Consider the following 15,173-nt stretch of genomic DNA (forward strand, 5'->3'; position numbering starts at 1 on the left):
AGCGGTTCCATTTGAATTCGAATGTCGGTTTACTTTTGTATTTTTTAATTTGGCTGAAATTTGGCATATGCTTTCTTTATACCCAAAAATGCCTATTTGCATCATCGGTTCGCCATTTTTACCCTAGCGTTACTTTTGAGAAGGGCCTAAGAAAAAAAGCCTTTGCAATTTTCAAAAAAATAAAACTCAGAAACTATTTGTCCGACCAGTTTGGTGTCTTCCGCAATGTTTTAGGTTATTTTTGGGACTATCTGGAAAAAAATATACACTGTAAAAAAAAATGTTGTAATATTTTAAATATCGAATATAAAGCTTAAAAATCAATTTTCTCTAAAATCGTATTTCTGATTTTTTTTATATGTTAAAGTAGACAAAAAATGAAGTATTTTGCACAGTGGGTCAAGATGGAGAAATCATGGACAAAAAAGTTATGATTTTTTGAAAAAAGGTGAATTTGTTGAAAATGGTCATAATAAACTTTTCAAATGTTTCGGTAGCAATTAGCAAAATTTTCTCATATACCTTTTTTGTTGAAAATTTTGCGTACTTTCATAAAATCGGGTCGAAAAGCATTCAAAAAGTTCTAAACCATATTGAAAAATCAACCTTTTTAAAAAATCATAACTTTTGTGTCCATGATTTCTCCATCTTGACCCACTGTGCAAAAGACTTCATTATTTGTCTACTTTAACATATAAAAAAATAAAAAAAAATCAAAAATACGATTTTTGAGATAAATTGATTTTTAAGCTTTATTTTCGATACATAAAAAATTACAACATATTTTTTTACAGTGTATATTTTTTCCAGATAGTCCCAACAATAACCTAAAACATTGCGGAAGACACCAAAATGATCGGACAAACCGTTTTTAAGTAATATTTTTTTGAAAATTATTAAGGATTTTTTTTCTTAGGCCCTTCTCAAAAGTAAGGCTAGAATCAAAATGGCGAGCCGATGATGCAAAAAGGCATTTTTGGGCATAAAGAAAGCATGTGCAAAATTTCATCCAAATCAAAAAAAAATAAAAATGAAATTTGGGATAAAAGTCGTCATTTTCTGTGGAACCGCTCAAAAGTAAGAAATTTACGGGACAGTATGCATCACCGAATACAACATATTTGGATACAGTAATAGAAGCTGTTGAGCAGGAAAAAGAAGTACGATACGCCCACTTCAAGAGTGGTTGCGAATTTCGCAATAGGTTAACGACTGTTTGGCGCCACTGTCAAAAAGTACAGACAACAACCTTTCGAACATTCAGTTTCTCTCACTAGCCGCCGAGTGGCGACACTGATGTTTGTATTCCACTCACTGATCGCGCTACGCTGGATTCTCGAATTTCTCAAACTTCCAACACAAGCGCATGGAAGAATGGTAGTCGAGAACTGTCAAAACGTTTGGAAAATAATGAAAAACGAAAATTACTTGCAATTAGGAAACTGGTTCAAAAAAAGTAGTGATTAGAAATCAAGCGTAATGTGAATACAAAACTTTTCATGTTTAGTTCATCTTCCCCGATGCTTCCTTTGCTTCAGGATTTCGTTTTTACTACCACTGAAAAAGAGCCATCTATTGCCTTTTCAGTTTTGAATATCGCCAGTGACAAGTTATCAATCTCCACCAAGCTAAGAGATAATCTGAAGCTGCCGAAGAAGAGTAGTAACGCCTTTGCAGCGACACGGTGATCAAGGTGGAACAATCCGTTCTAGTGACAAGCTTGGCGAAATAACTGTAAGACCGTTACAAACGGTCGGAGAAACTGGCGGGTCAACTATGGGCTTGGTGGATATTCGAGCGTCTGCCATTGATCAACCAACGAGTAAAGAGGCCCTTCGAGTCGTCAGAGATGGAAGTCCACCGCCTAGAGGCAGATAGAAGATAGATCCAGAAAGCAACGATGCAGATTGATGAATTCAAAAGTACGTAAATCCGGTGCAGTACAAATTTGCAGAATAGGGTCCTAAAGCCCTGTCCCAATTTTAGTGCTAAACGCTTAAGTTTAGGCCAAAAACACATGTTTACTCCATTTTTCAATGTTTTTCGTTGGTTTAAGACTAAAAAACATTGTTTAATGTTTCTTTAGATTTTGTCACACCCCTTGGCTTAAACTCAAAATTTGGGTATATTTTGTTTTCCGTGCCCCTTCCGAAATGTCAGTTAGGAACAACCCCAGTGTTAAAACTAAAACCCCTGTGGTGTTTTTGTCGACTAAGCGAGCGTCAAACATGATCAAAAGTGTCAAGGTTCATTTATGGACCCAATTTTTAAATTAAAGTTTAAACATGACATAGCCGTTATTTGAACGGGAAAATTGGCTAATGTAGTTGCAGTAACATGCTCTTTCGTGTTGTTTAATAAAAACAAGTATTATTAAAAATTTTAGGACCCAATTGGAGACATTTCCAGATTGTGTCCGGTATTTTGGATCCACCTTTTAAGATTGATCAATTTTTCAGTAAAATACATTATCAAAATCCAATGTCAAATTCAAATTTAGACAAGTACATTTTCGATTCGATGCAAAACTCTTTGTCGGACAGTACTGACTTAATAAAAAAAGAACTGTTCCAACCAAGCATATAAATTATCTGGCTTCGTTTCCTTTCGATTAGGGTCGTTTCTATCCCTGTCATCTATAGTAACACATACTGAGCTTTTCGAGAGTTACCACTGTCATATTTACTAGGTTAGTCTGTTGTTTAACGCCCAATACATACGATGCAAGATGTGTTTCAGACTGTGTGTGTGCAATCTCCAAAGGGTATCAAATTGAAAATGTTTTAGAAATTCGAGTGAAAACTTTGATCATTATGTCGGTTTTGGAGCGAATCGTCTACCGAGCTGTTACGATAACGTCAAATAATGAAGTTGTCTTTGCCCATACTGGTTGTAACAATTCCAGGGAGCATATGTTCGTTTTCCTGGAAGACGATAGAGTACATGGTGAGACTGCCAAGTCAAAACTGTTTCCGCATGGTATATCACAATTCGTTTTTGCAAGTGTATAATGAAGCACTGCATGGGAACTGCATGGGAAAAACAATTGTTCTCTCGTGCCACTTGTCTGACAAAATCATACTTTAATTGCAAGTATGTGAAATTTTCAAGGCTATGTTCATAGCTGATTTGAACTGGATTTGGATTGGGTTTGGATTGGATTTGGATTGTACAACAAACATAATCTTGTTCAGCTTTTTCCATCTGCTCGTGTAATAAAATTACCATGAAAAAATGTTTGTATCATCTATAAAAAAACCTAAACTCACCTCGCCGTCATCAGCATTCGAGGAATCGCCGCCATCGAGATGATTGTCTGCCCGAGGGCTTCCGATGCCGGCACTGATGGTTCCGATAATTCCACTTCCACTCACACCACTCATTTGATTGTTACTACCACTACTGCTGCTGCCAGAACCAGACACGCCCCCTCCTCCTCCACCATTGTTGAGCTGACCCGTTTCCAGCCAAAGCCGTTTCCAGTCCGTATTGGCCAGTATGGATTTGTTATCTGTGGAGAAGCAGAAAGATGAAAGGGGTTAGTCGAAGGGGAAGCCGTTTTCTTACGAAATGATTTGCTTAATGCCAATGGAGTGAATGGTTCCAAAGGATGGTTGAAAGATTATCAGTAGAGCACAAAAGGTTTTGTTGTTGAAACATGATTGAGAGTCTTGGCGATTCAGATAAAGATTCCGAGTCATAAATGAAAAGCTATATGGAAATCGAATTCGTGGAAATAAACAAATATGATCTGTGAAGTATATCTCATTCAATAACATTTTTTTAAAACATTATTACGATTTAATCTTTATTAGTTTCAAAAATAAATAATAATGATATGGAGACCATTTCACCTCAATACATGGCGACCATAACATGTCACGCGTCTGACTCATAAATTTATTTCAAACTATATAGAAGAAACTATGCTCTCACTTTTAAAGAATTGTTTTTGCCTCTCTTTAAAGAATTGTTTTTGCCTATCTCAGTTGGATGGCAAAACCCAAGAACCATCATTGTTATTCTTGGATCTAATTACTTTGCCACAAGGCAGAGGCCTGTCTCTCGCTGTCATTGCTCGTCTTGACCGATTTATAAACATCGTGGAGATTCCCCGAAAGAGGTAATGCAATTCCATTTTCATCGCTCCGCCTGATTCCAAGAGATGATAATACTGGCTTTAAGAAACCATTTGAGAAAGATGATAAACCTTCAGCGTATTAGGTTTCCTGTTAGTGGTAAATCCGGATTCAAGACAAACATTTTCTTTGCAAATGGCCTCTTGAATATGATTGATCCAATTTAGCATATGGTTGATTCTGCATACTACCATGGCACGTTCCAGAATGTCCTCATCAAGAAAAGGTTATCCATACATAGTTCATTCCAATGATGAATACCCTACTGGAATTCCAAGAAGCACCCGACTTATGTTCCGAAGAAAATAAACAAAGCCAATCAAACATCATATTTACATTCCAAACACGCAATCCTTCTCCATCATTACCACCGGTTATAAAACATTCCGGGCATAGAACCTCACATCTGTTTTTGCTTAAATAATCAAACACATGCGAAAATTCTCCTCATCAAATTTTATGAAACCAGACCGGCCAATCGTTACCAGGCCAGGGTTCTTGTATCGACTCAAATCAAACCCTTTTGCTTGCCACATGGATCGACTTCCAGGGCACATCAAACCAATACACGGCCTAATAAAACTTAATTGAATTATCGAGAACGTTTCTCGGCCGAATGAACGAACAATCAAACTCGGCTATTGGGTGGAAAACATACGCCGAAAACTTACCAGCTGAATGAGCACACGGGTCGAAATTGATTTACTGCGCAGGGGAAGAAAAATCGGATTTCTGGTTTTTGATTAATTTATTTAAAACATATCTTTTTCCATTTGATATACGTGCAAAAGAACCATGGATTAATAGAGATTTTGAACGGGAAGTTATGCACGTCAAATATTGAAACAATTTTGATATTATTTAATTATTAATAAATTCTAGGGGCAGATTTCCCAGTACATTCGTACCATAATTGAGGTAAATGTGTAGACTACACTAAACAAATCAAAATTATCATAAATTCCTACATTCCGTACTTTTTTGTCCCAAGTTGTCCAAAGCTAAACTATATTCACAAGGGTACTTGAAAATGTGATCTTAGGGATAGTGAACAATTCAGCTGCACATGTTTGCACTTTTTGCATTAACCCCTCTACCGGTAGCTTCATTTTTTACCGAAATAAAAATATTCAAACCTTGATAAATTTTTTGTTTCTCAATATTTTTGAACCATTTTTTCACGAGTTTTAAAAAAAACCCTTCTTATTCAAGAATCTATGTCGATATTTGTCATTGATGATCCGGTTATGATGTTCCTTGGGGAACCGACATTTTCCATAAAAATGTCTTTGGCGGCCATTTTGTTCTACGTAAATTTTTCAAGAAAATAAAATGTGGGCTACACAAAGCTAAATCATAAGGAGCTACTCTGAACAAATCATCTAAGAGATATCTGATAATTACGATATGATGTTTTTTGAAGTTTTTATGATCTTTATTTAGCCAGCGTGGTGCCAGACACATGAACGCTGATTACTCGAAGACGGCTGCACCAAATTTCTTAAACTTTTAAAAACATACTCTCATTAATGTATTGTCCCGAAGAGTGAATATCCGAATACGATGAAAATTATGTAGCCTGAGATATTTACGTAGGTTATAGCTACGCGTCGGTCTTCCAAGGAATTTCGGAATATCTCAGGACCCAGTTAACCAATGAACAATAAGGACACAGATTTTCATATAAAAAGAGTTTTTTGAGAACTTGTGAAATAATTATGCAAAATTATCGAGAAACAAATAGTTCATCGAGGTCTGAATATTTTTATTGCGGTGAAATATGAAGCTTCCAGTAGAGGGGTTAATAGCTTTTTGAAATTGTTCTAGAGGGTTAAAATTTGTTTTGCTTGATAACAGCTAAAGATTGCTTCATATGATAATTGAATATCACAAAATGGTTCATATTATAATAGCTATACAAATTCTGATTTTCATAAAGTTTTTTTGCAATGTTAATCGCATAAGTTGCTGATATGCATTTGTAGTAACAAAACTCATTCCTTAACAATGAGGTTGCTCCGAAAACTTTCTTTTTTTTTAACAAATATGAAATTTGTATTACAAAACTCTCATACATACATGATATAGCAAAAATTTGTATGGCCGCCAGTCCATATATACGGCCCAAAGTGCATCCTACCCGTCAAATTCCTAAATTATTGGGCTTGTGCAATCTTCTTATCCACATCTATTGAATATGTTGACTTTTGTATTATACAAAAAAACGTTTGGAAATATCTACACAAATTTTTACATTGTAGTTTGAGTTTGTATTTTAGTACCTAATTTATCTGTCTGGCCACCATCTAGGTTTCGAAAACCGGACACAATCTTCAAATGTGTCGAATTTAATAAATTTGCATACTAAGGTACCGACCATGATAATTATATTCAATTTGTTTACCGGCATATCGGTCTGTTTTACTCAAAGTAGTAGGGAGCAAGGATAAGAAAGTAATGGAAACTAGATGAATAGGTACCGTAAGGAAACGGCGAGAGAAATTGAATTAGATGTTGAAGAGGGCATACCATTTGAAACAGTATTATGTACTTGAAACGTCTTTCCTTGCGGCTAACGTCCCCAGAATAAAAATAAAAAACATTTTACATTTATGATATAGAAATGTGATGTAGGATCCATTAACTACACGGAGAAATATATGTGTTTGGAGTAATCGTTAGTCCAACTTATCGTTTTCTGGTGAGTTACAATCTTGGTTGTAATAATACACTCTACACGATAAGTGTTCATCTACAACAGTGATTCCCAAAGTGGGCGAATTCGCCCCCTGGGGGGCGATTTTCAGCTTCAGGGGGGCGATAATTTGTAATTCTGAATTTGGGGGGCGAAAACACTAGAAAGGGGGTGAAAATTTTAGTATTATGGAAATTGGAAATTCATTACGGGCAAAACTCGGCTTGATCAATAACACAATATTGGTATTAAACATTCATTGCTTCCACTCTTAAAACACAAAAATGGAACTAATAATTTTCCCTACCGATAACGGTGATCTCAATAATTTGTGGTTACAGATATCATTGGAAGCATTGTTGAAGTAAAAAATATGTAAGAATTCATTACAATCGTCACATTTAGCTTTTTTCACAAGCTCATCTATGCAATTCTCGATTTTTCTAACAAAACAACAAAATGCTTTCACTACGAAGGACACGAAGCACGATTCACGGATACTGGGCTTCTATTTTCTGAGATCTCATGAAATTTCTTTACCGACTACTCGACTGTGCAAATCTCGATTTAAATTAGCCAAAATTGAGCATCCTATACAAAGAGCGATTGTCTTTTTAATACTCTATAAAAAATACCTGAATGTTGTCGAAAAAATTCTTTCAAAACCACAAAAAAAAATGTTCATGTAAATTTTTCAAAAACAAAAAAAAGTAAAGTGTTACGTTTTATTTGCTTTTGTTAATGGCTTCTCACGACGAATTAACCACTCAAATAGGAGGAAAACAGTTTCTGCTGGATTTTTACAAATATTTTTGCTCTCCAAGCCCTGGATTGGAAAAAAAATGTGTTCTCAAAAGTATCCAATGTTTCTGAATCTTATGTAACATATGAAGATATAACAGATAAGAGAACATGAATTCACGTTTAACGAACCAAATTTTATTAGATTTGTAAAACAGGGAGTAGAACAACATTCTATCGATAATCGAAGTTTAGTGAAAACCCTAAATCACATAGGATTTTTGCTTACCTATTTCGAATCGATTTGAATGATAAGTATATTATCATGGAAGCTTATGAATGTAATAGTTCTTCCATGACTCTTAAATACTTAAATTAAACCAGTCAACTTCCCATTTTGACCAATTTACGGGACACTAATGCTAAGATTTTGATCAAAGCTTCAACATAGTATAGTGTTTAGTTTTAAATTTCCAATCTACGCATCAGGGGGGCGATTCTTAAATATGTTGGCCTCAAGGGGGCGAAAGCCAAAAAAACAACATCCAAACAGCTCACCAATCCATACCGAAGTGGATTGTGCTGAGTTGTTGAGTTTTGAAGGATAGCGAATGCAGGATGGCACAAAAGTCTGTTTTGACAGCTCTGCATAAAAACGCGCGCACGGAAAGAGACTGGCGCTCGAGCAGTTATTACAATTTTTCCGCTTTTGGATGTTCTATGGTTAAGTTGATCGACGTTAAAGTTTGTTTTAAAAACAGCTTGAATTATTCTGTTCTTCCATATTTATGTTGCCGTGTACAATAGTAGACAACATAACTAATTTAATTAAAATTATTTGAAATTATAATAAAATACATAATGTTTATGCTGGTTGAACAATACGAAAAAATCTCATAATTTAAAGTGGTGCTTGTTTTTGATTGTCGAAGGATTAGAACATGTTAATCTGACAAATATTATCTAAAATATCGAATAAGAAAACAGGCAATTCAATATTTATGATTTCAAATCACTGCGAAAAAAATACAGACAATCAAATTCCTCCAGAGAGGGATGATGTGGAGGAGGTCCATTCTAATCAAAACTGAAGTTCAATTATGAGGAGAAATTACAATTGTTATTGTTCCATACTAACCTATGCTTTATAATATATTGATACAACATAATTAAAGTATTTAAATATCAAATAACAAATGACAATTGTTTTTTCACTGCTATTTAACCCGTATAGGCCTGAGTGAAAGCAAAAATACTAAAACCCTCACCGCTCGGCGAATACGTAACGGATTCAAATATTATTTGTATACTGGTTCATATATCTAGTTTCTAAAAGTGGCCAGTGGAACTCGGGAATATTCCTGTGGTCGGAGTTATTCCAGTGGGTCACTGGGTCATGTCGGGTAAAAAAGGGCGATTTTTTGGAACATGACAAGTTAACTTTATTAATTTGTAATGGCAATAATTTTAATTTGCATAAATCATTAAAATCTGATACTCAACATCCCAAATGAAGAGTTTTTCACCGTTTAGAGAGTACCAGATGTGGCTACTCGGACTCAATGCCCGGAAGAACCGGCTTTAGATTTGTTAGATATTAAACCGTTTCAGTTCTCTTGAAGTAGAATTCAAGCATAGCAGTTTACTGAAAAGCATTCCCATAATGTTGACACAGATGTTTACAAACAAATTGACCACTTTATCGTAAATTTGAGGCGCCCGGGGACACGAAAATGATCATTTGAAGGATTAAATAAATGCAATACATAAGGTTATCCTATTAAATAATTTCTCAAAAGTTTTACACTTATGCGTTTCACTTAAAACTCCTTAGTAGAGTGGCCACATTATAGACGAATCCGGAAATTATCTGTGACTTGAAATTTGCCTACCTACAGGGGCACTAAACCACGACACCCTTTGCATTCGACCTGACCCAGTGATCCACCGGAAAAACTCCGGCTTCAGGAACATTTTCGACATCCTCTGGCCACTTTTAGAAACTAGATATGTGAGCCAGTATACTGACAAAATATTATTTAAATCCGTTTAGTATTCGCTGAGTGGTGAGGGTTTTAGCATTTTTGCTTTCACTCAGGCCTATACGGGTTAATTAGGATGTGCCAAAATTCACATGAATAAGGATTCATTATTTCAATTCAATACTGGTGTTACGAGCTGTGTCTGCAGTGAAATTTCATGCTCACAAGAACATAATTTCAATTAAAGTTTTTTTTTCTACTTCTTGGCATTACGTCCTTACTGGGACAGAGCCCTAATGTTCATTGAGCAGTGCCACAGCGATTAACTGAGAGCTTTCTTTGCCAAAGTTGTCATTTTAGCATTCGTATATCGTGTGGCAGGTATGATGATACTCTATGCCCAAGGAAGTCGAGGAAGTTTATGATATGATTTTGGCTTAATCATTGGCAGGTTGTTCCAACTTCCTGGCGAGACCTCGGAAAAAATATTGGAAGTTTTTAGCGAACTATTGAGGGAATTGAAGAAATTGGAGAAGAATTTTCTGTTTCTGAATAATCGTACCGTTGGTTAAATCTTCTAGAATTTATAAGTACAATTTTTGTAAGATTTTTTACTTATATCTGCCGTAGTGATTCTATGAAGATTTCTGCAAAGATTCTTGATCTGACAGGACTTTTGAAGAATTCCTGGCCAAATTTTAACGAACCTCTGAAACGGCCTTCAGTTGGCTTCTTAAAAGATTATTGCAAGTTTATGAAATTATTTCTACCAGCTTGCATGGAGGACACCTAACCTTTCTTTGATAAAATTTATAATAAAAGATACCCTTCAAATCTAGTGAAAATTTTGTACATTTCAAACAGAACTTCATTGTACTATTGTGAATAATTTTTAACAAGCTAGCAAGAACTTTTATTGACAACTTCTTAGCTACTTGATTTTTATTGCTTTTGCAAAAAAAAATACTTTACTACTTGATTTTCATTGCTTTTTAGAAGTTTATTTTCGGGCACTTTGGAAGATGTTTAGGGAACTCTCTTAGCAAAACTCTTAGTGAATTTAGTGGACTCCAGATTTTAGCAGAAGTATTGCATTATCTGTTTGTACACACGTATGAGAATTTGTATCTGTCTTAAGAAGGTGTTCATTTAAACACACCTTCCAATTTCTCAGCTTTTGCAAGGACGTAGCCAGTTGATATGTCAATCTTGTGTGATAGTCAGGAGTTAGTCCCAAATCACTGACTTAAATAACAGAAGGGAAGAGGGCAACATCATTCCAAAATTATATATCACTTACAAATTTATGCGAATGACATACTCAGTTTCAATTCTATTTTTAACGAATTATAATTATAATGTATACAGACGTGACTTTTGGGTGTGATTGCCAAGGTTATCTGTTGATTCATAATGAGATTTTTGAAAGGCTTCTATAAACTTTCATTTCGAGATCATCCATTTTAGGGGTCCGCAGAATGTTTTAGAAGTTTTAAGAGGGTCGCAGTTGCAAAAAGGTTGAGAACCACTGTCCTTGAGTAAAAACTGGTGAATACCTGAGGATATTTCAAGAGGTATTAGCATTAAAGTTCTCCAGGACTTCCTGGAGATTCTAGAAGAATTCTTTCGAAATATCACTGAACGAAATTCTGAGAGAATTGGTAGATTAATCTCTAAAAGAATTTCTGATACAATACCCTGAAAATATCTAATTTTCTCATATATTTCTACATAACAAAAGGGATGAACAGCAAAATTTTTGTGAATTTGTGTAGTTACTGCATCGAATTGCCGGACGCTTCGAAAGCCGGATATTGGCCTTTTTCACGGTATTTGTGGACCAACTTCCGATTTTTTATGGCTTGAATTCATAATTATGGTCTACATCGTGGTAGGTCATTTGGCATAATGGTAATTTGGTAGTCGTTTGGCATAATTACTTTGGGAAATTCCCCAGGGTTTTTCTCCTTGAATCGGGATGTTAGTCGTGCAGCATAAAGCCGAACACTAATCGGCCTCTGAGCACGATCATAGCCGATGGGTCGCCTGCTCACTCGGTAAGCAACAACGAGGCTCGATCGCTAGCAACGGTCGCCCTCTTTCTCATCGGACCAACAACGAGTGCAGACGCTTTTGGATAGCAGCAAACCCATCCCTGAATCCTTCAAAACCCCTCTGGGATTGTTCTGGAAATCCTGAGATTAGTTCTGATTTCTCTCTATGTTCTTCTGGAAATCACAGAATTCTTCCAGATATCGCTCTGGGATTGTTACTTCTAAGATTCTTCTGGACACCTTTCTGGAATTCTTGCTGAAATCTCGATGTGATTTATGCGTGTATCTTCTTAACGATTACTTTTGAACTTCTGGAAATTAAAGTCTTCCAAATTCTTGAAAATTTATTCGGAAATACAGTCATCGCTCCGTTACTCGATATTCCGTATCTCGATATCGAGTTAGAGAACCATAGTAAAAGTTGGTTATCATGGCTAACTCAATGGTCCCTTGAATCGCAATTGCATTGGTTTTGTGTTCTGTAATTCGATACCTCCCTAACTCGATGGACCTTCAATATCTCTGTTAGGACTGAGAAATTCTTCTGAAATTCCTACAAAAATAACTATGGATTTTTTTTCCGAATTCTTTCGAGAATGCTTTTTTCCGAATATCACCTGAAATGTTTTCGGAAATTCTATTGGAATACTTTCGGATATTTTTCCAGGGTTCTTCCGAAAATATCTCTGATTTTTTTTTCTAGAATTGTGATTTCCGTAGATTTCCTTGGAATACTTTGGGACTTTTCCAAAAATGCTGTTGGAGTTCTTCCGGATAGCTTTGGAGGATTATTTTAGAAAGCCTTCTGGGATTCTTCCAGAAATATTTCTGAAGTTCCACCTAATCCTTTCTACGAGATTTTCTCGAGGATTCTTGCAAAAATCCTTATCAAATTACTTCTAGAATCCAGGAGCATTGAAGATTCTTCCAGACATTTCTCTGAAATTTTCCAAGATCCACCGGAAGTTTCAATGAGATTGTACCGTAAGTCGTATTTTTCCAGAAATACAATTGGGATTCTTTGGAATCTAGAGCACTTAAAAATATCCTTCAGGAAATTCTGGAAATTTCTTCGAAAATATATAAGGATTTCCGGAAGAGTACCAGGTCGATTTGCGGAAGAATCGCAGATAAATTACTGAAGGATTTTCAGGGGGATTTCTACATGAATTATTCAAGGATTTTCGTAAGAATCTGAAAGAATTCCATGAGGATTTCAGAAGAATTCCAACTGGATTTTGAATGTATTTTACAGTGATGTCCATAAGAATCCCAGAAATTATTTGGCAAAAATCCCTGAAAGATTTTCAGGAAATTCACATACATCTAGAAGAATTTGACAGTTTTCTAGAACAATTCCAGAACGATGTCCAGAGGAACTGCAGAAAGATTAACGGAAGAATTTCAGAAGAAAATTCCAGAACTTTGTAAGAGTAACTTTCAGAAGATTCACAGAAGGATTTCCGAAAAAAAAATTCAGAGGTGTCTTCTAAGAGTCCCAGAGGGCTGTCCGGAAGTTTTCCTAATGAATTTTTATTTGAATTCTAGAGGGACTTTAAGAAGATTTCACAAAGGATTTAAGAAAATTTCCAGGGAAGTAAACTGATAAATCACGAAGACATCAATAACACTTCCCGATGAATTTTATGACATGTTTCACGAAAAAAATACTGAAGGATTCCTGGGAAAGTACCAAAGGGATCAATATAACAATTTCAAATGGATTTCCAGAAGAAAGCTCGAGGAGTTTTTGTAAGAATCTCTGAAAATTTTCTGGAAGAATCTTTAAAAGATATCCAGAAGAATCCCAAAATTTTAAAATGGATTCCATTCCCCTAAAATGGCCTCATAGAAAAATTTTCTACAGAATTTCAGGGAAATGTTGGAAGAATCACGAAAGGGTTTCCTCAATAACCTTTGAGGGTTTTCCTGGATAATCCAAAAGGAAACCCCGTGCAGTTCAGAGAGCTTACAACCCCCCGCTAGTGTGTAGGGTACATCATTAATTTGAACTACTAATCACACTACGAACAACAGAAAACCGTTCTTCTGGTTTCTCATTGGCTGTTTTGTTTTGATTCTGCGTTCCGTTTTGCAACGTTCCTTTTCATTTCACTTTGTTCCATAAGCTAAATTACGTTTAAACAATTTTCAATCTGAACGATGTGCATATTAGCAGGGTACAAATTAAAGAGTGTTCAGATTAAATGTGGTCAAACCAACCCGGTTGAAAAATTTCAGAAGGATTTTAGAAAAAATCTCAGTGTTTCTTCAGGAAGTCCCCTATCATCACAACTAATATATTAACAGTATTATATATTGGCAAATGATGATCAGTCCATCATGAAACCGTTGGTGGTACGGTGGTAAGGTAACCGAATCCTAATCTAAAGGTCCTGTGTTCGAGGCTTGTTGGGAACTTTTTTTTATTTTTCATCCAAATTTTGTGGCATCGTATATCTGATTGCAGAAAATCTGAAAAAGTCGTGCCAAGTACGCATATAGCTTCCACTTTGGTAGGTATTTATGTTTTTCATGCATTCTATACGATTGAATTGATTCATATAGAATGATGTATAACGAAAGTTATACCAACCAAAGTGTTGACTGGGTAATAATCATTATTGTTGGATCAATTTTTCAACAATTATCTTATTTTTCAAACAATCACAATCACAATCCGCGTGATGACCAGAAGGGTAAATCATTTTGAGAGATTCACAAGAAGTTTGTAAAGCTTCAATGAGGGTCGTGGCCCCAAAAAGATTGAGAAACACTGCATTACAGAGGATAATCTATGATGAAATTTGAAGAAGCTATAACGCTAATCACCACTTTACTTGTATATCTAAGAAGCACTGCTTGTGACTTCATGAAAGAAAAATTTCGGCCATATGGCTTCGGCCAAATGGCATAAGGCGAAATGGCGTTCGGCCAAACGGCATTCGGCCGAATACCGTTGAAACATTCATAGTTCAATATATCGCAATAGTATTCTGGGATAATTGGTAAATGTACAAACAATATCTTATACATGGCCCACCCTATTTTGCACACATCCTTTTCATTCGTTTAGAAACCATTCTCCATCTCAATTACCAACGTGGGTACCAAATTTCTAAATTCGATTTGCAAGATTTGCTAACACAGTCGTCCCAACCTCGCTGGGTTTGCTCTTCGCCCACTATACCACCAGAACCAAAAGGACAGGTGTAGATTTCCCGGCACAACATACTTTGTAGCTTCATAGTTGCGGGATTTGAATAAGCGTGTAGAAGAGACCCGAATGGAAACCCACCCGAAATCATTTTATCAACATGAATGATTCGGTTCCTTCTTCTGTTTGATTTGGCACATCGAGCTTTGATCATGTTGACGCTTTATTTGCTTTCCGGAACCGGTTTCCAGCCTCGAGAATTCTCCACAAGGTGCTGGTTAGAGTCGGTGTTTGTGGTGGGGGAAACTTATTGGCTTAACATCGGTTGGAAATCTTTCGTTCGGAACACGGGAAGTGATGCTTTAGTGAAGGCGTCTTCTTCGGTAGCTATAACTAAAACCTAAA

General features: G+C 35.9%; 1 protein-coding gene across 2 annotated transcripts in view; it reads right to left on the reverse strand.

The window, feature by feature from the left end:
• The window catches only part of LOC5564718 (zwei Ig domain protein zig-8), a 1,087,201-nt gene that overhangs the window by 490,802 nt on the left and 581,226 nt on the right, over positions 1–15,173 (reverse strand). For both annotated transcript variants that reach the window (XM_021841332.1, XM_021841330.1), the window contains exon 3: positions 3,270–3,511. In XM_021841332.1, the coding sequence (XP_021697024.1) occupies positions 3,270–3,511 (242 nt within the window). The remainder of the gene's footprint in view (positions 1–3,269; positions 3,512–15,173) is intronic.

This window comes from Aedes aegypti, chromosome 2 (genome assembly GCF_002204515.2).
Source record: "Aedes aegypti strain LVP_AGWG chromosome 2, AaegL5.0 Primary Assembly, whole genome shotgun sequence".
NCBI classification, from domain to species: domain Eukaryota; kingdom Metazoa; phylum Arthropoda; class Insecta; order Diptera; family Culicidae; genus Aedes; species Aedes aegypti.